This window comes from Theropithecus gelada, chromosome 19 (genome assembly GCF_003255815.1).
Source record: "Theropithecus gelada isolate Dixy chromosome 19, Tgel_1.0, whole genome shotgun sequence".
NCBI classification, from domain to species: Eukaryota; Metazoa; Chordata; class Mammalia; order Primates; family Cercopithecidae; genus Theropithecus; species Theropithecus gelada.
The window spans coordinates 32535148-32558925 of record NC_037687.1 but is presented as its reverse complement, the minus strand read 5'-3'; the positions used below and the strand labels follow the sequence as shown (position 1 = coordinate 32558925).

The 23778-nt window shown below is 57.2% G+C and overlaps 2 protein-coding genes across 6 annotated transcripts; both read left to right on the top strand.

Annotated features, from left to right (window-relative positions):
* The first annotated feature begins 6817 nt into the window (after window positions 1-6817).
* On the top strand, window positions 6818-8056 carry LOC112611947 (uncharacterized protein C19orf85). The gene is made up of 2 exons (XM_025365902.1): window positions 6818-7155; window positions 7564-8056. Exons 1-2 carry the CDS (start codon window positions 6983-6985, stop codon window positions 8054-8056), a joined length of 666 nt encoding a protein of 221 aa, XP_025221687.1. The 5' UTR covers window positions 6818-6982.
* Window positions 8057-9178: 1122 nt separating this feature from the next.
* ISOC2 (isochorismatase domain containing 2) lies at window positions 9179-19509 on the top strand. Of its 5 annotated transcripts, XM_025368708.1 has the most exons (7): window positions 9859-10032; window positions 14644-14764; window positions 15620-15760; window positions 16633-16842; window positions 17148-17218; window positions 17377-17494; window positions 19104-19509. In XM_025368708.1, exons 2-7 carry the CDS (start codon window positions 14690-14692, stop codon window positions 19182-19184), a joined length of 696 nt encoding a protein of 231 aa, XP_025224493.1. In that variant the 5' UTR covers window positions 9859-10032; window positions 14644-14689; the 3' UTR covers window positions 19185-19509. The 5 variants fall into 5 exon arrangements, with proteins under 5 accessions (XP_025224496.1, XP_025224493.1, XP_025224495.1 ...); XM_025368710.1 differs by lacking the exon at window positions 14644-14764 and having other exon boundaries at window positions 9865-10032; XM_025368709.1 differs by lacking the exon at window positions 14644-14764 and having other exon boundaries at window positions 9865-10032; window positions 17100-17218; window positions 19104-19507.
* The last annotated feature ends 4269 nt before the right edge of the window (window positions 19510-23778 follow it).

The window sequence follows — 23778 nt, the reverse complement described above, 5'->3', positions numbered from 1 at the left end:
ATACATGCTAAATTTCCTCCCTAAGAGTGGCTGCCACCTTCTACGATGACCCCCAGGGACCCGTGCCCTTATGTGAGTGCCTTTGCATTATGTGGATGTGATGGTTATGTGATATGGTGAAGGCAAGGGGGGTCTTAGCAGATGCGGTCAAGGATCCTGAGGCCAGGCACAGTGGCTCATGTCTGTAATCCCAGCACTTTGGAAGGCTGAGGCGAGTGGATGACCCGAGGTCAGGAGTTCCAGACCAGCTTGGCCAACATGGTGAAACCCTGTCTCTACTAAAAATACAAAAAATTAGCAGGTCGTGGTGGCGGGCACCTGTAATCCCAGCTACTCGGGAGGCTGAGGCAGGAGAATCGCTTGAACCCAGGAGGCGAAGGTTGCAGTGAGCCGAGATCACGCCACTGCACTCCAGCCTGGGTGACAGAGCGAGACTCCATCTCAAAAAAAAATATATATATAAAATATATATTTATATATATAAATATATAATATATATTATATATTATATAATATATATATTTATATTATATATTATATTAATATTTTTATATATTTATATTATATATATTAAAAAAGCTGGGCCTAGAGGTCAGAGATGGGAAACGCAGAGATTCTTCTGCTGGCCCTGAACCCAGGACTCCATGCATTCTTCAGAGGCACTGAAATGAATGCTGCTGTGTCAACTTGGGAGCGGACCCCAACCTCAGATGACACCCCGGCCCTGGCCCACTCCAGGATTGCAGCGACCCTGACCAGAGGACCAAGATAAACCATGGTGCCTAGACTCCTGGCCACGGAACTCTGAGATAATGAATGTATGTTGTTTAAAGCCATTGCATCAGTGGCTAGTTCTTACACAGCGTAGACAGCGAATACACTCATTATATATACGAATCTGCTAGGACCCCCATAACAAAGTTCCACACTGAGTGCTCCCAACAACAGAAACTTATTTTCTCCCGGTTCTGGATACGGAAGTCTGCAGTCAAGGTGTCTGGAGGGTTGTTTTACCCCGAGGCCTCTCTCCTTGGCTTGCAGACGCTGTCTTCCTTGTGGGGCCTCGATGGTGGCCCCTCGGTGCGTGTCTGTGTCCTAATCTCTTCTGTAATTGACACCATCAGATTTCGTTAGGGCAGACCCTGATGACCTTGTTTAACTTCATTGCTTCCTTCCACCCTCTCTCTCTCTCTTCCTTCCTTCCCTCCTTCCTTCTTTATCGAAACAGAGTTTCACTCTTGTTGCCCAGGCTGGAGTGCTATGGCGTGATCTCGGCTCACCGAAACCTCCATCTCCCAGGTATAGGCGATTCTCCTGCTGCAGCCTCCGGAGTAGCTGGGATTACAGGCACATGCCACCACGCCTGGCTAATTTTGTATTTTTAGTAGAGACGGGGTTTCTCCATGTTGGTCAGGCTGGTCTCGAACTCTTGACCTCAGGTGATCCTCCACCCGCCTCGGCCTCCCAAAGCGCTGGGATGACAAGCGTGAGCCACCGCACCCAGGTTAATTGCTTGTTTAAAGCCTTTATCCTAATATTGTCCCACTCTGGAGCATGGGGGTGACAACCTCAACACTGGAATCTGGGGAGACACAGGCAGCCACGGCCAGCCTTCTCTCAGAAGAAGAGTTGTGAACCAAACATGACAGGGTTGGCCCCTCTGCTTCTGGGTTGGGAACACCAGGGTGATGATACATTGTGACTCTGCTATCTGTACATTTTAATAATAAATTTTAAGGGGGCTGGAGGCAGTGGCTCACGCCTGTAATCCCAGCACTTTGGGACGCCAAGGCGGGTGGATCGCCTGAGGTCAGGAGTTCGAGACCAGCCTGTCCAACATGGTGAAACCCCGTCTCTACTAAAAAATACAAAAATTAGCCGGGCGTGGTGGTGCGCGCCTATAATTCCAGCTACTTGGGAGGCTGAGGCAGGAGAATCTCTTGAACCCAGGAGGCAGAAGTTGCAGTGAGCCGAGATTGCACCATGCACTCCAGCCTAGGTGACAGAGAGAGACTCTGTCTCAAACAATAATAATAATAATAATAATAATAAAATAAATTAAGGGAAACAAGGTCCCACAATAACTGGATAGAGGGAGCAGATAGCAGATGAGTGGATGGGGACAGGGAAGGACACACTGTGCGTTGTCCCTGGCTTCCTGGCCTGGCCCTGACACCCCCATCCAGATTGTAGGGGGATTAGGGGGTGCGGTCTCCACATTCCAGCTGTAGCAAGGCCTGCAAAGGAGGTTGGGGGCAGGGTCTACCCCTGCCCCAAACCCTCTATGGTTCTCCATCACGCTTACCCTCATGGCCCAACCTGCCTGGCTCACCTCCTCCATTGCTGGGTAAAGCAAGGTGCTCCACAAATGTTTGCTGAATGACTAAGTCCACCCTCAACACACACAGCATTTCAAGGGCTGGGATAGGGGAGAGGAGCCTGTAAGTGTAGGTCCTCAACAAACACCCCATGAAGCCCGCTTCTCACCGTGGTTGATGGTTCTCAAGGACAGGAGACAGGAGAGGGCCCCAAGTTCTGGGGCCGCACCCCTTGAGCCGGGCCGCCCAGCACCGGCCAGGCGGGCGCCCCCTGGTGGACAGTCCCGAGGCCGCAGCCTGCAGGCGGCCCCCCTGTGCATTCCCGGCCGGCCTGAAAAGGACAGAGCTGGCCGGCGGAGGTTGCTCTTGGCCCCTGGGCTGTGGAATGCAAATTTTGAAATAAGAGCTACCAGATGTGAATACACACGATAAAGTGTGTATCAAGGTAGCAAAAGTCATGCCCCAGCCACGTGACGGGACCAGCCTGAGCCCCTTCCCGGCCCTCAGGGCCAATCCTTCCCTTCCCATCCTCCAGAGACCCAGGGGTCCTCTCCCTTCGGCCTCTTGCCAAGGGACCCTGGATCCTCCCCTCTGTGCCTGAGACCTGGAGCGGAACAGGACAGGAAACCTTCAGGCCACCCCCAACACCACAGGCGTGAACCAGACTCTCGGACCTCTTGAGGCAGGAGAATAGCAGAGGAATTGGGGGAGGCAAAGGGGACCTTTGGACGTAGGTTAGCTTAAGCAGTAGCAGAAGCAAAACGTGTCAGATGGCAGAAGCAGGACATGCGAAATAAGGGAGGAAGCAGTGAGGTGGAACATGCAGGATAAGGAAAATAAGCCAGAAGGACTCGCAGTAGCAGTTTGGTCACGAAAAATAAAGCTGAAGATGAGTAATTTGGTGAGAAGAGATAAAGTGAGATTAGGCAAGGATGAGCAACTAACCTACAAGAGATAAAGTGAGGTTAAGCAAGAGATGAAAAACATATAAAAAGGCCATGAAATGTACGGCCAGGCGCAGTGGCTCATGCCTGTAATCCCGGCACTTTGGGCGGCTGAGGCAGGCGGATCATTTGAGATCAGGAGTTCAAGACCAGTCTGGCCAACATGGTGAAACCCCGTCTCTACTAAAAACACACAAAAGTTAGACAGGCATGGTGGTGCATACCTGTGATCCCAGCTACTCTAGAGGCTGAAGCAGGAGAATCATTTGAATCCAGGAGACGGAGGCTGCAGTGAGACAAGATCACACCACTGCACTCCAGCCTGGGCGACAGAGCAAGACTCCATCTCAAAAATAAAAAACAGGACGGCGCGGTGGCTCAGGCCTGTAATCCCAGCACTTTGGGAGGCCGAGACGGGTGGATCACGAGGTCAGGAGATCGAGACCATCCTGGCTAACACGGTGAAACCCCATTTCTACTAAAAACACAAACAATGAGCCGGGCGTGGTGGCGGCGCCTGTGGTCCCAGCTACTCGGGAGGCTGAGGCAGGAGAATGGCGTGAACCCGGAGGCGGAGCTTGCAGTGAGCTGAGATCCGGCCACTGCACTCCAGCCTGGGCAACAGAGCGAGACTCCGTCTCAAAAAAAAAAAAGACTCCATCTCAAAAATAAAAAACAGGACGGCGCGGTGGCTCAGGCCTGTAATCCCAGCACTTTGGGAGGCCGAGACGGGTGGATCACGAGGTCAGGAGATCGAGACCATCCTGGCTAACACGGTGAAACCCCGTCTCTACTAAAAATACAAAAAACTAGCCGGGCGAGGTGGCGGGCGCCTGTAGTCCCAGCTACTCGGGAAGCTGAGGCAGGAGAATGGGGTGAACCCGGGAGGCGGAGCTTGCAGTGAGCCGACATTGCGCCACTGCACTCCAGCCTGGGCGACAGAGAGAGACTCCATCTCAAAAATAAATAAATAAATAAATAAATAAATAAATATTTTAAAAAATAAAATAAAAATAAATAAATTTTTAAAAAGAGTCCTTTAAAAAAAAAAAAGGCCATGAAATGTAACAAACCAGGGCTGATCTCATCTCAGAGAGCTCAGTTTGCTCTCCCCTCTGAGAGTGGAATACTGTGCTTCATAAACGTTTGCTCCTTTCCTTTGCTGTCTGTGCACGTCTCATCCAATCCTTTGTTTTGGACACCAGGAGACAGGAACTGCACGGTACCACCCAGAAACAATCTGACACAGACACACACACGCACACACACAGACGACCTGCCCTAGGGAAGACAGAGAGACAGAAACAGAGAAGCTGAGAGACAGGCAGTGAAGAGCATTCAGAGCCTAAAACGTAAACACTGAGAGAAACTCCAGAGATGGTGAAAGAGACAGAGACAGGGAGAGGAACCAGAACACAAATGGGGGAGATGAAGTCAGAGAGACAATACAGAGGAGAGAGGCTGGGCGCGGTGGCTCTCGCCTGTGATCCCAGCACTTTGGGAGGTCAAGGCAGGAGAATCGCTTGAACCCAGAAGTTTGAGACCAGCCTGGGCAACACAGTGAGACCCCATCTCTACAAAAGAAAAAAAATCAGCCAAGCATGGTGGCAGGTGCCTGTAGTCCCAGCTTCTCAGGAAGCTGAGGTGGAAGGATCCCTTTAGCCCAAGAGGTCAAGGCTGCAGTGAGCCAGGATCACACCACTACAGTCCATCCTGGGTGGCAGAGCCAGACTCTGTCTCTAAAAATAGATATATACAAACATACACACATACATAGATGATAGATCCATAGATAGGTAGGTGATAGATAGTTGATAGTGGAGAGAATTGTAGACAACTCAGGGATGGACAGAAAGCCACGAGGAACAGAAGAGGAAAGAGCAAGAGCAGGGGAGATGGAGAGATAGCAATAGGGCTAGTGCGAGTCACAGACAGCTGGCAGGCAGAGGGACGAAGGGGCAGAGTACAAGAGGCTGTCTAGGAGGCTGCAGACCCTTGGAGACACCCAAGAGAAACAGGGGAGGCCCACGATGTCCCTGACACAGACACCGGCCACACCAGGCCCAGCAGCCCCACCTGTGCAGTGGTTCAGCACAGTGGCAGTGTCAAGCACGGCAGAGGTGGCAGTCAACGTGTGTGTGCCGTGGCTGGTGAGGGCACTGGGTGTCTGGCTGTCCTACTGCAGCTGGTCTCACCATGCTCTGCTGACAGGAAACTGGACCTCTGGCAACATCACTGGCTGCACTCACCTCAGCTCCCAATATGTCCCCACCTGCTTGCTGGCCCCCACCCTAGGCCTCAGCTGCTGACCTTGCCCATAGTACTGCTGGCCAGTGAGCGGGCCTGGCAAGAAAACTCATGACGTCAGGCTCAAATCCCTGCTTCAGGCAGGAGAATCAGCACGTGCGGTTCTAGGTACTAAGCCGTGGTCATTTCTTTTTTTTTCTTTTTTTTTTTTTTTGAGACGGAGTCTCGCTCTGTCGCCCAGGCTGGAGTGCAGTGGCCGGATCTCAGCTCACTGCAAGCTCCGCCTCCCGGGTTCATGCCATTCTCCTGCCTCAGGCTCCCGAGTAGCTGGGACTACAGGCGCCCGCCACCTCGCCCGGCTATTTTTTTTTTTTTTTTGTATTTTGTAGTAGAGACGGGGTTTCACTGTGTTAGCCAGGATGGTCTCGATCTCCTGACCTCGTGATCCACCCGTCTCGGCCTCCCAAAGTGCTGGGATTACAGGCTTGAGCCACCGCGCCCGGCCTACCGTGGTCATTTCTTACACCAACTTCGGGAAGCACCCTGGCTTCCCAGCGCACACCCCCGAGGGTGGGTTCTGAGCAGAGACTGAGGCTGTCACACCTGGCGCTCCCCCACCCAACCTGAGACCCAGGGTCCCCGCTCCGGCCAACACCCTTCCAGAAACAAGGGGACCCGGCCCATCCTCTGCCTCCCACAGACACCAGGGGTCCCAGTCCCTCCACAACACACCCTGGGGGAGACTGCACCCTGTTCTCTCCTCCCCTCCCGTCCTGCCTCCCCCCTCTCCTCTCCTCTCCTCCCTCACTCTGCTGCTCAGGATTCTATGAGCCCCAGGATTTCGGGGGCAACCGCCCAGAAGCCAACCCCTCCTGCAGTCTGGAGACCTCGGCCCGCAGCAGCCCCTTTGGGAGCCTCGGTTTCCCCTCCTAAGGCCCTGGGCTGAGCAGAGGGAGGGAGGCACAGGTGTGTCTGGGGGTGAGTGGGCAGATGCAGCCCAGCTCCCCTCCCTCCCAGCCCCCTCCCCACGGCTCCAATTAAGGGTCCTCCACGCTCAATCGCTGCATTTGACTCACTGGCGGCCTCACCTCCCGAACCACGCCTTTGTTCCCTTAATTGGCCATCTCCAGGCACTATTCTCTGTCCCCCACTGGCGTGCGCTGGTCCCATATCCTAGGTCCAACTATGCGCTAATTGGGCACTTAGAGGGCCCCAGAAAGCCCCTCCCCTCCCTGTTCCCTGCCTTCCTATATCAGCCCCCACCTGCCAGTCCCTCCGACCTCAGGTCGGGCTCCTGGGAGGTGGGGGCAGGGTTAGGGTGCAGTGGGGAGGCCTTGGCCCAATCACCAGCCCTGCCTCCTCCCCAGCCCGGGGTACCTGGGCCTCCAGAGTCCCCTGCCCCTCCCTGCTCACAGATTTGGGGGGTACTTTGGTCAGCAGTATTGTGGGGAGTCACTTCAGACCACCCTGGCCATGCATCCCGGGGTCCCCGAAGGCCCCGGGGTCTCTGAGCCCGGCCCCCGGGAGCTGTGTGCCTTCGTGAGCGGGGCGGCTGCCCACATGCTGCGGGCCCTGCAGCCCCGGCGCACCCGACCCCACAAGAGGCGGCCCAACCACAGAAGGTTTCTACACAACCAGATCTGCAGGTGAGGGGCCGTGGGGAAGGTGGGAATGGGAGGGGGAGGAGGGGGACGAGCAACCAGCACCCTTGGCTGGGGGAGACCAGGCACAAAGAGGAGCAGCCCCCAGGGCTGGATGCCAGCAACAGTCAACATGCATTTATTGAGTACCTACTGTGTGCCAGGCCAGTTAGCAAAGCAGATAAAGTTCCTTGCTGTCGTGGAGGTTGTGTTTTCATGGGGGTGGCAGGCGGTCAGGACTCACCAAAATAAATAACTAGCACGGTGTGATGCAACCACATGGGTGAACCTTGGAAACATGCTGGCCGGGGGTGGTGGCTCAAGCCTGCAATCCCAGCACCTTGAAAAGCTGAGGCAGGAGGATCACTTGAGTTCAGGCGTTAGAGACCAGCCTGCTCACATCTGTCTTTACAGGCAGTTCACCAAGATTGAGGCCGCCACCCAGCGCCTGGCCCTCTCCATCCTGTCCCAGGAGGCATCTCCCCAGAGACCCTCGCTCCAAAAGCCACCCCCGCCGCCTCCATCCCCCTTCCTGGGAGTGGCCTGTGCTGTGGCCCCCACTGAGGCTCCCCATGCCAGCGCCAGCCTGAGTCTCACTGCCCTGGACACCTCTACCCTCGACCTCTTTGACAACATTGTGCTCACCCCAGAGTGTACCTCAGTGCCACGGGACCCCTCCTCTGGTCCCACTCCCCTGCCAGTGCCGGGTCTGTCCTATCTCGACCTGGGCCAGCCGGACCTGAAGCAGGTCCCACGTTTCTGTGGCCCCCTGCCCCTTCCCCCGCATGCCCTGGGGGAAGAGGCTGATCTCGCGGCTCCCGACTGGGGTTGGGTGGACTGGTGGGAGGTGCCTCGTGCCTGGGATTCTCAGGGGATCCCTGAAGGTTGGGGGACCAGCTCCCCATAAGGCCAATCACAACCCAGTTCAGAACCCAGGACAAGCCAGAGGCCCCTCCATGACAGCTCTCCAGCCCTCTCCAGGAGCCCCCAACCTGTCCACTCCCTTCCTGGCAGCCCCTGGTAAAATAAACCAACCCAGACCACCTCCTCAGACCACTGCCTCAGGGGTCTCCTCCTGGGCCCAAGGGCCCCCCTCCACCTCTTCTGGAGGTCCCATTCTTGCTTTCTCGCCTTTCCCCTTCCTTCTTCCTTGCCCCATCTTGGCATCCACCCCTCGCTCTCAGCCGGACTTACCTCTGCCTAATGTCTGCTTTCCTCTCATTTACTCCCAAAGACGTATGGAGCGCCTGCTATGGACCAGGCCCAGGTCTAGGACTTGAGGATTCAGCAGTGAATGAGGCAGATGGGATCCCTGCCTCAGGGAGCTCCCTGTTCTGTGTGCATGTGTGTGTTTTGGCGGGGAACTGACAATAAAAGAGTATATCCATGCATTTTTCAAAAAGCAAGATTCATTTCCAATTCAGATTGGAGTTAGTGCTGAAAAGAAAATAAAACACAAGGCCGGGTGCAGCGGCTCACACCTGTAATCCCAGCACTTTGGGAGGCTAAGGCAGGCGGATCACTTGAGCCCAGGAGTTCAAGACCAGCCTGGGCAACAGAGTGAGACCTCCGTCTTTACAACAAAATAAAAAAATTAGTCAAGTGTGGTGGCGCATACCAGTGGTCCCAGCTACTCGGGAGGCTGAGGTGGGAGGATTGCTTGAGCCCGGGAGGTTGAGGCTGCAGTGAGCTGTGATCTTACCACGGTACTCCAGCCTGGTTGATAGAGCAACTTTTTCTTTTTTTTTTTTTTAATGTTTCAAAACAATTAAAAACAGCGACCTGATGGAGGGGCTACCTGACACCAAGTGGTCGGGAAAGGCTTTGAAAGCCTGGAAGGCTGGGCCATGGGAAGTCCTAGGATTCTGAGAGAGCACACGTGCAAAGGCCCTGCGGTGGGACATTGAGGGAACAGCAAGGGGAGACCCATGTGGCTGGAGCGGAGTGAGCAGGGGGAGTGGTGAGAGGCGAGGTCTGCGGGAACCAGGAAGGCCAACCACGAATTGGGAGGAGTTTGGACTTATTCCAAGTCAGTTAGGAAATTCCCTCTTTCTCTCAACCACCATTTCCAAGCACAGAGTCTAAATTATTCTAAACCCTACTCGAGGAGGCAGGTGCTGTACAGGTGGGGAAACTGAGGCAGCGCATAGCACAAAGGACAGGGGGGCGTCAAACTCCTCACTCGATCACGCCCTCAGCCAGCCCCTTCCTAGAAAGTGCTTGGGTATCTTTGTAGGCCTCCGTTTCTTGACAGAGGGCCAGGATTCGAACCGCAGACATGCCTCTACTCTAGGTAAGACCCCTCTCTCTCTCTCCCCCGGCCTCGGCGACCTGTTCCGTAAAACGGGGCCGGTCGAGACGCCCTCTCTCCAGCCAGGATCTGAGCCTTCGGAGACCACTGCGCGACTCTGCCCCGTCGGCCGCCACTCACGCCCTCTACGGCTCTCCATTGGCCGGACGCGCTGCTGCCCCGCCCCCACCGCGACTTTGCGAGCTAATCATTTTCTCCAGACTGACAGCCTTGCCGGCGCCCCTCCCCTGGGGCGGGAGCAAAGCAGCAGCATATGCGGATTGGTTGAGAAGCAGGGGGCGGGCAGAGTTGGTGAGCGCTGATTGCGGGCAGAGGCAGTGGCACGTGCGGATTGGCCGGAGGGAGGGGGCGAGGCAGCGCATGATGAGTGTCGATTGGACGGCTCGACCCAAGTGGGCGGAACGCGGACGGTGCAGGGGGTGGGCCACGTGTCCAGCCCCAACGAAACGGTAACCGGCCCCGAGAAGCCCGCAAGAGGCCTCAGCGGCGGCCGTCCAAGCGCCGAGAGGTGAGGGTGCCCCAGGCCTCACCTGCGGAGGGGCCGTTCCGGGCTCGAACCCGGCACCTTCCGGGTAAGTCCTCTCTCACTGCTGGCGCTATTTGGAGATCGACCTTCCCGCCTAACAGATGGGGAAACTGAGGCTCTGCCTGGTCGTCCCAGGCCAAGGTCACAGAACCAGAAGGAGGACGCCACGTGGCCCCGCCAGAATTGGCTGGCCAGAGACCCGAAGCGTCCCCGGGTCGCGCCTGCCGCCTCTGTAACAGCGCTGCAGGGTGGGCATGTTTCATCCCCATTTCTCTGACGAGAAAACTGAGGCTAAGACAAAGAGAAACTTGCCCTGGGTCGCACAACCAGGAAGTCCAGGCTCCAAGGCCAGGTTTCCGAGACCGCGTCGGGAAATCCACAGCCCTACCCCGCCCCCGTTGCCGCCCACCTCCAGCCACGCCCCCTTTGGCCTTGGATACCCTCCGCTCAGGCTGAACCTCTCCTCGTTCCCCGGGACACGCCCAGCCCTCTCCAGCCCAGACCTCCCCTCCACATCTCTCTCGCTCACACACACATCCACTCTCACCCCAGTTTTTCATCTCCCAAAAACCAGTTCCCCTCCCCGGGATCTCCTATGAGTCTTCAGGTCATGCCCCTCGCTCGACCAGAAACGGGGGGCCTTTCTCACCGACTTTCCCCACCGTCCCAGCTGTCCCTTCCTGTCTCTCCCCTGTCCCACTGGGCCCCAGCCCCGACCTCCTCCTCCCTGGCCTTTGCCTCCAGTTCAACCGCACAGCGGGGCCATGAAGCCATCTTTGTATTTTGCATTTTGAACACTTTTTCTGGAATAATACCACATACGCAGAAAATCATACAGTTTGCACATACACAGCTCAAATAAATATTTATAAAGGGAGAACCCTGGTGTAAACAAGTACCCCTAGAAAAAAGTCAAACATGCGCCACATCCCGGGATCTCCTGCCGTCGTCGTTTCCATCACAGTGGTCCAAGGGCAATCACTGTCCTGGCTTCTGACATCATAGATCATTTTTGCTGGGTTTTGGCTTCACTTAAACCCTTTATTGTGTATAGTATTGACTAGACAACCTGTTGCACATTGTCCAGAATTCAGAAGAAACAGAATAGGACCTAGTGAAAAGGCTCCTACACACTTCCCCAGTGCCTGGTTCACCCGTCTGAGTCTCCTGTTTCTTGCTCGTTTGCCAGAGATAGCAGATATAGATATATGCAACACAGACACACTTTCTCTCCCTTTTTTCTTTGGCACAAAAAGGAGCATTCCACACACACTGTTCTGCTTCTTTTTCACTTCTCTCAAACATGTTTTCGTATTGTTACTTAAAGAGCTTCCTCGTAATTTTTTCTGGCTGCGAGGAATAACAGAGTATAGTTACGGCATAACCATACTGGTTATTACATAACCAGTATACCCTAATTGTGGACATTGATACTTCTGCTCCTTTGCTCTGGGGAAGAGTCCTGTAATGAATAACCCTGTGTCGTTTCACATGAATGTCTGTAGGATAAATGCTTAGGAGCAGCTTTTGAGGTCAGAGGGTTTGTGTATCCATCATTTTGAGAAGTACAGCTGCTCGGCTGTCCCTAGGAGTTGTTACAACCCACACTGCTGTCAGGCCAGAGGGGAGTTCTTGGGTGCTACAGATGCCTGCTAGGCTTTTGGACATGCTGGCCCCCAGATGTGCCCCTCCATGGCTCCTGACTGCCCTCAGCAGAGAGACTCCAGGGCCCTCGTGACCCACCTGTCAGCTCTCCAGCTCCTGGTTCCCTCAGAATCATCCCTTGGGGCCTGAGTGTCCCAGGTCCTGCCTCCTGCTCAGAGGAGGAAGGGTTAGCACGTGAGTGGGTATGAGAGGGTCACTCCAGGGGGAGGAAACCGCAAGGGCTGTTTGAGAGGAAGGAGTGGCTGGGCTGAGGCTGGAGGGTCTTCAGAGCAGTGCTGGAGTGGGGAAAGGGGCGTCTGCATCTTAGTCCTGAGGACAGAGAGAATCCACGGGGGTCAGGGGACAGTTTGAGACAGGGGAGTAATAGTGAGCTTTGTGTTTTCTGAAAAGATCGTTTTTCTGTCTTCACTTCCTCTGGGAGAACACTGCAGCCCCTGCCAAGCTGGATCTGGCTCCCTCCAAATCCCAGCATTTATCACTGTTGTAATTATGGGATTAATTCACTGATTTTGTTTCAGAGGGAGTTTCCATTCAATTTTATTTAGTGAGATAAAATTTGCACAACATAAAATTCACTATTTTAACCATTTATTCATTTTTAAACTTGAGATATGATGCACATAGAAAACATTTGCTATGGTGGATGGATTTTATTCAAAGAATAATCGGCCAGGCGTGGTGGCTCACGCTTGTAATCCCAGCACGTTGCGAGGCTGAGGTGGAAAGATTGCTTAAACCCAGGAGTTGGAGACCAGCCTGGGCAACATAGCAAGACCCTGTCTCTGAAAATATAAAAATACAAAAATTAGCCAAGTGTGGTGGCATACACCTGTAGCTCTAGCTACTTGGGAGGCTGAGGTGGGATGATCACTTTAGCCCAGGAGGTTAAGGATGCAGTGTGCTATGACTGTGCCACTGTACTCCAACCTAGATGACACTATGAGACCCTGTCTCAAAAAGAAAAAATAGTACAGGGAGGCCAAGGCAGGAGGGTTGCTTGAGGCCAGGACGAGAGAGAGAAAGAAAGACAATGAGCAGCAGTGTCCTCACTACCCAGCTTTGAAAATAGCAGCTCCAGGCCAGGTGCGGTGGCTCACACCTGTAATCCCAGCACTTTGGGAGGCCGAGCCAGGTGGATCACGAGGTCAGGAGTTCAAGACCAGCCTGGCCAAGGTGGTGAAACCCCATCTCTACTAAAAATACAAAAATTAGCCGGGCATGGTGGTGCAAGCCTGTAATCCCAGCTACTCGGGAGGCTGAGGCAGGAGAATCCTTGAACCCGGGAGGCAGAGGCTGCAGTGAGCCGAGATCGTGCGACAGCACTCCAGCCTGGGTGACAGAGCAAGACTCCATCTCAAAAAAAAAAAAAAGAAAAAAAGAAAAGAAAAAGAAAATAGCAGCTTCTCATTGAGTGCCCTGGCTCCCTCAGCTTCCCAGAACACCTTCTGTCTTGCTTCTAATGAGCCTCCAGGGTCTCCCATTTCCCTGGTGAGTTAATGAATAAATGAGTTCAGTACAAACAAATTGTACACACAGACGGGGAGAGAGCTGCAGACAAAGCGCAGCCCAAACCCTCAGTTGTGCAGCAAACTCAGGGACCCAAAAACACCAGCCTCCCAGGGACACAGGCCAAGACATGCTGAGACAGGGCCCCTGTGGTGTAGACGCTCTGACAGTGTAGACGCTCTGACCGAGTGGAAGTCAGGTGTGCCCTGCATGGCTGCAAGACCTAGGACAGGTGAACGGGCCCTCTGGGTCGAGGTTTCCTCCCCTGCAAAATAATCGCTGGCCAGGTGGCTTCACTAGCCTGTCCTTTTTTTCTTTTTCTTTTTCTTTTTTTATTGTGGTAAAATGCACTTAACATAAAACTTACCCTTTCAGCCATTTGAAAATGCACAGTGGAGCAGCATTCATAGAGTCATGCTGTTGTGCCGCCGTCACCACCAAGCCCCAGAGCATTTTCAGTATCCCAAACAGAAATCCTACACCCCTCAGCGGTCACCCTGAATTCCTCGCGGCCACAGCCCCTGGCAGCCACCCATTTGCTTTCTTTTTTTTTTTTTTTTTTTTTTTTGAGACGGAGTCTCGCTCTGTCGCCCAGGCTGGAGTGCAGTGGCGCGATCTCGGCTCACTGCAAGCTCCGCCTCCCGGGTTCCCGCCATTCTCCTGCCTCAGCCTCCCGAGTAGCTGGGACTACAGGCGCCGCCACCTCACCCGGCTAGTTTTTTGTATTTTTAGTAGAGACAGGGTTTCACCGTGGTCTCGATCTCCTGACCTTGTGATCCGCCTGCCTCGGCCTCCCAAAGTGCTGGGATTACAGGCGTAAGCCACCGCGCCCGGCTTTTTTTTTTTTTTTGAGACGGAGTTTTGCTCTTATTGCCCAGGCTGGACTGGCAGTGGCGCCATCTCTGCTCACCGCAACCTCCACCTCCCGGGTTCAAGCAATTCTCCTGCCTCAGCCTCCTGAGTAGCTGGGACAACAGGCGTGCACCACCACGCCTGGCTGATTTTGTGTTTTTAGTAGATATGGGGTTTCACTATGTTGGCCAGGCTGGTCTCAAACCCCTGACCGCAGATGATCCTCCCGCCTCAGCCTCCCAAAGTCCTGGGATTATAGGTGTGCGCCACCGAGCCCAGTCTCCTTTTTTTTTTTTTTTTTTTTTTTTTGAGACAGAGTCTTGCTCAGTCGCCCAGGCTAGAGTGCATTGGTATAATCTCGGCTCACTGCAACCTCCGCCTCCTGGGTTTCAAGCGATTCTTCTGCCTCAGCCTCCCAAGTAGCTGGGTTACAGGCGCCCACCACTGCCTGGCTAATTTTTGTATTTTTAGTGGAGATGGGGTTTTGCCATGTTAGCCAGACTGGTCTGAAACTCCTGACCTCAGGTGATCCGCCCGCCTCAGCCTCCCAAAGTGCTGGGATTGCAGGCGTGAACCACTGTGCTCAGCCCCATCTGCTTTCTGTCTGCGGATTTGCCTGTTCTGGGCATTTCAGGTAAACAGGATCTCACACTCCATGGCTTTTGTGTTGAGGTCTGTCCATGCTATGGCTTGTTCAGGGGCCCCCTTTCTTCCTATGGCTGAAGAATATGGCCTCAGTTTCCTCTTGGAGCAAGGTGAGGATCAGGTGGGCCGTTCAGGAGGCCCTGGGGCGTGGGTTGGCCCAAAATAGGATGCCCAGCAGAGCCTCCATTTTGGGGCTGATGGTAACCGGGGCTGATGGTAACTGGGGCGGATGGTAACTGGGATCTGATAGTAACCAGGGCTGATGGTAACCTGGGCGGATGGTAACCGGGGCTGATGGTAACTGGGGCTGATGGTAACTGGGGCGGATGGTAACCAGGGCTAATGGTAACCAGGGCTGATGGTAACCCAGATCTATTGGTAACCGGGATCTGATAGTAACCAGGGCTGATGGTAACCGGGGCTGATGGTGACTGGGGCAGATGGTAACCAGGGCTAATGGTAACCAGGGCTGATGGTAACCCGGATCTATTGGTAACCGGGATCTGATAGTAACCAGGGCTGATGGTACTGGGGCTGATGGTAACTGGGATCTGATAGTAACCGGGGCGGGTGGTAACCAGGGCAGATGATAACCAGGGTGGATGGTGACTGGGGTGGATGGTAACCAGGGCGAATGGTAACCAGAATCATGAAGCACTCCTTGATGTTATACATAGTCCTCAGCAAGGAGAACACGGGGGCCGGGAGGGGGACACCTGGAGCCACGTGTGGACGTGGCCCAGAAGGCTTCCCAAGGAAGTCACCTCCCTGCCGAATAGGACAGAAATAAGAAAGAAGCCCGTTCCAGGCTCAGGGAACGGCAGACGCAGAGACCTGGAGGTGGGAAGAAGGTTGGCAAGGTGCCCCGGGCCCTGCAAGGCTCTGTGTGCAAGGACCTGGACGCCAGCTGGAGACATTGAGAGGAGTCCTCGGGCCTGACCCAGCGCCCCTCTGCCCACCCCCAGAAAATGGCGGCTGCCAGGCCCATCCTGGGCCGAGTCCTTCCAGGATCCTCTATCCTGTTCCTGTGTGACATGCAGGAGAAGTTCCGCCACAACATCGCCTACTTCCCACAGATCGTCTCAGTGGCAGCCCGCATGCTCAGGGTATGACCTCAGCCCTCCACCCTCAGACCCAGGATCCAGGCTCAGCCCCCCACCCTCAGACCCAGGATCCAGGCTCAGCCCTCCACCCTCAGACCCAGGATCCAGGCTCAGCCCTCCACCCTCACCCAGGATCCAGGCTCAGCCTTCCACCCTCACACCCAGGATCCAGGCTCAGCCCTCCACCCTCAGACCCAGGATCCAGCCTCAGCCCTCCACCCTCACACCCAGGATCCAGGCTCAGCCCTCCACCTTCAGACCCAGGATCCAGGCTCAGTCCCCCACCCTCAGACCCAAGATCCAGGCTCAGCCCTCCATCCTCAGACCCAGGATCCAGGCTCAGCCCTTCACCCTCAGACCCAGGATCCAGCCTCAACCCTCCACCCTCAGACCCAGGATCCAGGCTCAGCCCTCCACCTTCAGACCCAGGAGTCCAGGCCCAACTCTTCCTCCTTCAGACCCAGGAGTCCAGGCCCACTTCCTCTTCCCTCAGACCCAGGAGTCCAGGCATAACCCCTCTTCCCTCAGACCCAGGAGTCCAGGCCCAGCCACTCCTCCCTCAGACCCAGGAGTCCAGGCGTAGCCCCTCCTCCCTCAGACCCAGGAGTCCAGGCATAGCCCCTCCTCCCTCAGACCCAGGAGTCCAGGTCCAGCCCCTCCTCCCTCAGACCCAGGAGTCCAGGCCCAGCTCCTCCTCCCTCAGACCCAGGAGTCTAGGTGTAGCGTCTCCTCCCTCAGACCCAGGAGTCCAGGCACAGCCCTTCCTCCCTCAGATGCAGGAGTCCAGGCCCAGCCCCTCCTCCCTGAGACCCAGGAGTCCAGGCCCAGCTCCTCTTCCCTCAGACCCTGACCTTTCTTCCCCATCACTGGCACAGGTGGCCCGGCTGCTGGAGGTGCCAGTCTTGCTGACAGAACAGTACCCGCAAGGCCTGGGCCCCACGGTGCCTGAGCTGGGGGCTGAGGGCCTTCAGCCGCTGACCAAGACCTGCTTCAGCATGGTGCCCGCCCTGCAGCAGGAGCTGGACAGCCGGCCCCAGCTGCGTTCTGTGCTGCTCTGTGGCATTGAGGCACAGGCCTGCATCTTGGTGAGATGCTGACTGACCCCAAGGGTCCCTCATTCTCGCCTGGGACCCCCATCCTAAATAGAACCTCCTTCCCTGACTGGAAACCTCCACTTCCCTGTCGGACCCCCATCCTGACCTGGGCCCTCTCTTCTCACATGCAGGCCCCATCCTATCTTGGATCCCCTTCTGACCTGGGGGCCCCCTGCTCTGATCCAAGCCTCCCTCCTCCCCATTCTGGGCCCCTAATTCTGACTCAGCATCCCCAGTTCCTTACCGAGGACCCCTGTTCTTATCCGGGATTGGCCCTGACCTCTCTCTACCCACAGAACACAACCCTGGACCTCCTGGACCGGGGGCTGCAGGTCCACGTGGTGGTGGACGCCTGCTCCTCACGCAGGTGAGAGCGCCCTCCCTGGGTGGGTGCACTTGGGGGCCATGAGGGGTTCCCAGGAAGGGCCACAGGCGGCATTCCCATTCCCACCAGGGTGCCAGCGTGTCTGGGTGTCTAGGCCGTGGCATCCACACCAACCTTCCCTCCCTCCCTCCTATTCACAGCCAGGTGGACCGGCTGGTGGCGCTGGCCCGCATGAGACAGAGTGGTGCCTTCCTCTCCACCAGCGAAGGGCTCATTCTGCAGCTGGTGGGTGATGCCGCCCACCCGCAGTTCAAGGAGGTAATGCCCTCGCGGCCGCCCCCACCTCCCCTGCATCTGACAAAGGTCTTGTCTTTGGGTTCTGGGAATACATCCCGGCACCAGCAGCCTGCCGCCTCCAGGGGGAGCCAGGTTCTTGGAGGGGAGGCTGCTGGTCACTGTCACCGCCATAAATCCATGAAAGGAGTCTGCAAATGGACCACAAGGACCACAGAGAGCGATGAAATGGGGGAGGCGATCCAGAGGGTCAGGGCACAGAGGAAGGGGTTTGTATTGGAGGGTCTAGGGGGCGTCCTGGAGCAGGTGACTTTAGAATGAACTGAAGGAGGAAAGGACCAGGCAGACACTGGGCAAGAACAGGTCAGCAGAGACCCTGTAGATAGAAGCCCCTTGACCTATCCACACCCATCCCCAACTCTCCATCTCCTCCGCCTCTGCCCCTTCCGGCCCAGGTGCCCCTCCTCCAGTTTCTCAGACTCCACACCCACCCCCAGAGTGGCCGCCCTGCTACCAGGGTCAGCCAGGTACTGGGCCCCCCTGCTTCAAGCCCTTGGCCCTCAGGATGCTGGAGAGGCCCCGGACCTTGACATTCCCAGGCCCTCCCAGGTCTGCTCCTTGCCTTCCTTCTAGTTCAGCTCTGTGAGACATTCACTGAGCACCTACTCCATGCCAGCCAGTGTGGTGAGCCCTGGAGTCTGCATCAATCCATGTTCAATCACACATCGTGATCCCCAGCTGGGGTGGGAGTTGCAGAGGGATGAGTGAGAGTGGCAGGGGTGGCCCTGAATTCTGACCTGCAGGGGAAGGGAGCATCAGGCACTCAGTGTTCCCAGGGGAGGGGGACTGAGCTTTCTTTGTCCAAAGAGCTGTAGCAGGCCACAGTGAGCACTGGGCAGGAGGAGCCAGCACCCCGTCTTCACACAGGAGCCAGAGCCCAAAGGTTTGGGATTTCAGCCATGGGCAGCCATCAGGGTTTGGTGCAGGGGAGCTGCCCATATCAGATTGGCAGTTTACAAAGTTCTTTCTGGCACTGTGTGACCAATGGGTTAGGGAGTGTGGCATAGAGGGGAGGAGGGAGACCTGTCAGTAAGGAAGTTAATTTGGGCACCCAGGCAAGCAGTGATGAGGCAGTGGGGATGCAGGCTTTTTTTTTTTTTTCCTTTATTATTATTATTTTTATTTTCTGGAGATAAACTTGCTGGGACTTGCTGATGGATGAAATGCGGTTGGTTGCTCATGTCTGTCTAAGAGGCAGTTGGATAGATGAGTCTGGAGTTCAGGGGCAAAGTCCAGGCTGGATTTGGGAGTTGAGGGCCCAGAAGAGGGATGAGAGAGATGAGGTTACCTAAGAAGAGGAAGGTGTAGATAAGAAGCCCTGGCACAGAGCTGTCCACCCTTAGTGGTCCAAGCCAGCAAAGCAGACCAAGATGGTGGGCACTTAGGAGCTCAACCAGTCATGTGTAATGAAAGGGAGGCCCCAGAAAAAGTCTTGAGAAGAGGGAGTGTTGTCTTGGGCAGCTGCTGGCCGTAACATCTCAGAGATGAAGACGGAGAGGTGTCCCTCAGATTTGTCATCCATGGAGATCAGGACCCTAGACTCTTCCTGTCCCATCTGCCTCTGCCCCTACAGATCCAGAAGCTCATCAAGGAGCCCGCCCCAGACAGCGGACTGCTGGGCCTCTTCCAAGGTCAGAACCCCCTCCTGCACTGAACTCCAACCCTGCCTTGAGGGAAGACCACCCTCCTGTCGCCCGGACCTCAGTGGAAGCGCGTTCCCCCCATCCCTGGATCCCAAGAGTGGTGCGATCCACCAGGAGTGCCGCCCCCTTGGGGGGGAGGTAGGGTGCTGCCCTTCCATTGGACAGCTGCTCCCGGAAATGCAAATAAGACTCCTGAAAGCTGGGTGGGAATTGGCTGAGCCGAGGTGGAGGCGGGGCTCGGCCCCGGGCCACTTCACGGGGCGGGAAGGGGAGGGGAAGAAGAGTCTCAAACTGTGGGACACGGACTCGCAGAATAAACATACATGTGGCTGTGGACCAAACCATTCTTGGGTTGGGGGGGATCCCGGGGGCGACTGGGGGCTGCATGAGGGAGAAAGCGGGGTCCCCAGCAGGTGGGGAGGGGGAGGTGCCTCTTCTCGGCTCAAAGCCGGCGCGAGGCAAAGGCGAGGGCTGGCGGCTGACACATCTGCACGGACGCGGCGCATCTGCCCGGAGGAGAACTGCGGCCGGGGTCGCCCCCAGCCGGCGCGCGCACGCCCAGCCCAGCTGCCGGCAGACACGCGCTCCGCCGCTGCCTCAGGCCGCCCCCCACGCCGCCGCCCCCGGCTCCCCAAGGGTCCCGCATCCGGAAAGCGAGGTGAGCGAGACCGCACCCCGGTGCGGGGGGGAAACTGAGGCACGAGGACATGGAGACGGGGAGGAAGGAAGAGACATCCATGTGGATGGGTGGATGGATGGACGGACGGAAGGAAGGGCTGAAAGCTTCAGCCTTGTAGTCCCGGCTCCCCCAGACGCAGGAGTTCCGGGACCCACATGGGGGCTCCCAGAATTCTGCAGATTTGGGAGTTGGAACTCTGCAGACCCCCAGGGAGAGCTCCCCCGTTCCAGATTTGCAGCCCTTGCCTCTTCCCCAACCTTAGGGACCTGAGAGGCCACCCCTGAGTCCTCAGGGACACCGGCGTCAGAGCTGTCAGCCAGCCCGCCCCGCGTTAGGCAATCCGAGCCCCCACCGCCGACCCTGGGAGCCCAGACCCCTCCCAGAAGGTCCGGTCCCCCGGCCCCCAGCGTCGGAGCGCCCAGCACCCCTCTCCCCAGGGATCTAGGAGGAGCCCCTGGGACCGGGCGGCGGCGCCCCCGGCCCCCGCCTTCCGGATCCAGGTGTCCCCCCTCCTCACCCCCCAAGCCCGAAGCCTCGCGTCTCGGAGGCCCCGCGCGCGTCGCCATGGCAACGAGAGTCTATTTTGCGCTGGGAACACACAGCTCCCGCCGCAGCGCCCCCCCACCCCACCAACCCGGGCCTGAATGGGAGTGGGGGACCCGGGAGGGGGCTCGGGGGTCCGGGTCGGGGGTGAGTGGAGGCACAGACACTCGGACAGAGATCCGACGACAGCAAACCTGGGACAGGGACAGAGACAGAGACGTGGAGCCAGGGAGGAGAGGCGAGCGGAATGTGCAGACAGAGGGGAGACGGAGATCCGGCGGGGGAAGGAGGGAAATGGAGGCGCGCAGGGAACTGAGGCTAGGAGCTGGGGAGAGCCCGGGACAGAGGCGCCGGGACGGAGAGAGACACGGAGAGAGACGCCGAGATGCGCGGAGACCCGCAGCGAGAGACGAGGGCTGAGACCCCCCTAGAGACAGAGACAGGCGGGGGAGGCGGGGGTCCGGGCGGAGGCGTGGACGGGGCGCCCCGGGACGCGGAGATGCAGAGACCCAGAGACAGGCACGCAGACCCGGCGGCGCAGGGATCTGGGCGGGGGCGCAGGTTCCGGCCGCCGCCTGGGCTGCGGGTCGGGGGAGGGTCCTCTTCCTTAGCTTGGTCCCTGCCTTCCCCGCGGCCAGCGAGGCACGGCGCCCCCGCGCAGCCCCCCCAGGGTCTCCCCGCCCCGCCACCCCCGGCGCCCGGAACTGGGGTCCCCGCGCCCTCCAGCAGGAGCCCGCCCCTTCTCTCTGGGCTTTCCCCACCCGCCCGGGCCCGCCTCCTCTTGAACGCACATCTCTACCCCAAACCCACCTGTCAGCCCCACAGGAGCCCCACCGTTCGCACTCGGACCCCGCGCACGCTCGGCCCAGCCCCGGCCTCTCTCTCCACACCCACTGAGCCCCTCAGCCCCCCACCCACCCCCTGCGGACCTCACTCCAGCCCAGCTCCCGAGACCCCAGAGGAGCCGACTCTCGGGCGTCTGTCCCCTCTGTAGGTCGTGTCGTCCTCTCTCTGGCTCTCTCATCTCAGGGTCAATGACCCCCACTTCTCTAGGACTCTGCATCCCCTCTGAGCATTTGTCTCCCGTCCCCCGTCCGTCTCTTTTGCCTCTTTCTGGGTCTCTGTCCCCTCTCTCTCTGAGTCTCTGTCCCCTCTCTGGGTCTCTGTCCCCGTGTCTCTTGAGTATGTGTCCCCCTCTCTCTCTGGGTCTCTGCCCTCCTGTCTCTGGGTCTCTGTCCCCATGTCTCTAGGTCTCTGTCCCCCTTTCTCTCTGGATCTCTGTCCCCCTCTCTCCCTGGGTCTCTGTCCCCCTGTCTCTGGGTCTGTGTCCCCCTCTCTCTCTCTGGGTCTCTGACCCCCTCTCTCTGGGTCTCTGTCCCCCTCTCTCTGGGTCTCTGTCCCCCTCTCTCTGGGTCTCTGTCCTCCTGTCTCTGGGTCTCTGTCCCCGTGTCTCTGGGTCTGTGTCCCCCTCTCTCTCTGGGTCTCTGTCCCCCCTCTCTCTCTGGGTCTCTGTCCCCCTGTCTCTGGATCTCTGTCCCCCTCTCTCTCAGGGTGTCTGTCCCCCTGTCTCTGGGTCTCTGTCCCCCTCTTTCTCTGAGTCTCTGTCTGCCTCTCTCTCTCTCTCTCTCTGAGTCTCTGCTTCCTGTCTCTCTAGGTCTCTGTCACCCTCTCTCTCTCTGGGTCTCTATCCCTATCTCTCTCTGGGTTTCTGTCCCCTGTCTGAGTCTTTGTCCCCTTGTCTCTCTGGGTCTCTGTCCCCTTCTCTCTTTGGGTCTCTATCTTATCTTTCTCTGGATCTCTGTCCCCCTCTATCTCTGGGTCTCTGTCCCCTCTGGGTCTCTGTCCCCCGCTCTCTCTCTGGGTCTCTGTCCTCCTCTCTCTCTGAGTCTCTGTCCCCCTTTCTGTGTCTCTGTCCCCCATCTCTCTGTGTCTCTGTCCCCCTGTCTCTGGGTCTCTGTCCCCCTGTCTCTCTGTGTCTCTGTCCCCCTGTCTCTCTGTGTCTCTGTCCCCTCCCTCTGGGTCTCTGTCCCCCATCTCTCTGTGTCTCTGTCCCCTTGTCTCTGGGTTTCCGTCCCCCTGTCTCTCTAGTCTGTCCCTCTGTCTCTCTGGGCCTCTGTCCCCCTCTCTCTGGGTCTCTGTACCCCCTTCTCTCTCAAACACACACAATCTGCCCTGCCTCTGGCTCTCTGTCCCCTCTCCCGGGACCTCTGTTTCCCCTTTAGTGTCTCTGTCCCTTTCTCCGAGCTTCTGGATGCCCTGGCCCCCAGCCCCCAGGCAAGAGGGTTGGGAGGGGATGCAGCAGGTGGAGCGTGCAGCACAGAGCTGAGCAGGGGGCTGGTGGGGGTGGGGGAGGAGCTCCCAGAAGCCCAGGGACCCTGCCCCAGGCTGGCTCTCTGACCTGTGTCCCCACATCTGTGTCTGTCAGGTCCTGAGCTGGGGTGCAGGGGGGCATGGAAGGTGCAGACGTGAAGCCTGGGGTCCCGGGCCCCTTCCCCCTCAGCTGTGGAGGAGGAGAGCGCCACTGTGTGCGTGAGAGCCGAGGTGGGGGCGGGTGTGGGGCGGAGGTGTCACATGGCTCCTTCCAGACTCTCCATTGCTGGTGAGGGTGTGTTTGCACACGTGTGTGCACCCTTGAGGTTGCGTGGCTGTGAGCTGTGATGTGTGTGGTCGTGGACCCACGTGGAGCCAGGTGGGGCAGGTCCCTGGCCCTGTCCCAGAGCTGTAAGTGGTCCGTCCCAGTGTGGAGGGGTCGAAATGTGCAGAAGCCCATGTTTGTGTTGTGTGTCCACGTGGAGAGGTGTGTATGTGTGTCTGTGTGCTGGGAGGAGGCCACAGGTGTGCCACCAGGTCCTTTCGTGTTGTATCTGGGACTGTCTGGGCGTCCTGTGCTCTGTGTCAGCGTGCGCGGCAGTGTGTCTCCGCACAGCTTTGTGTGAGGTCAGGGAAGAATTCATCCCGTGTCTGGATAGGGCTGCTGTGTCTGCAGGTGCACGTCCTCTCTCCACCTGCCTATAGGTGCTGCCCGGACCAGGAGGGGTAGAGAAGTTGTGTGTGGTGTGTGTGTGTGATGTGTGGTTTGTGTGTGGTGTGTGTACGGTGTGTGTGTGGTATGTGTGTGGTGTGTGGTGTGTGTGTGTGGTGTGTGTGTGGTATATGGTGTTTGTGTGTGGTGTGTGTGGTATGTGTGTGGTTTGTGGTGTGTGGTGTGTGTGGTGTATGTGTGTGGTGTGTGTGGTGTGTGGTGTGTGTGGTGTGCGTGTGGTGTGTGGTTTGTGCAGTGTGTATGGTGTGTGGAGTGTATGGTGTGTGGAGTGTGTGGTGTGTGTGTATGTGTGGTCTGTGTGGTGTGGTGTGTGGTGTGTGTGTGGTATGTGTGGTATGTG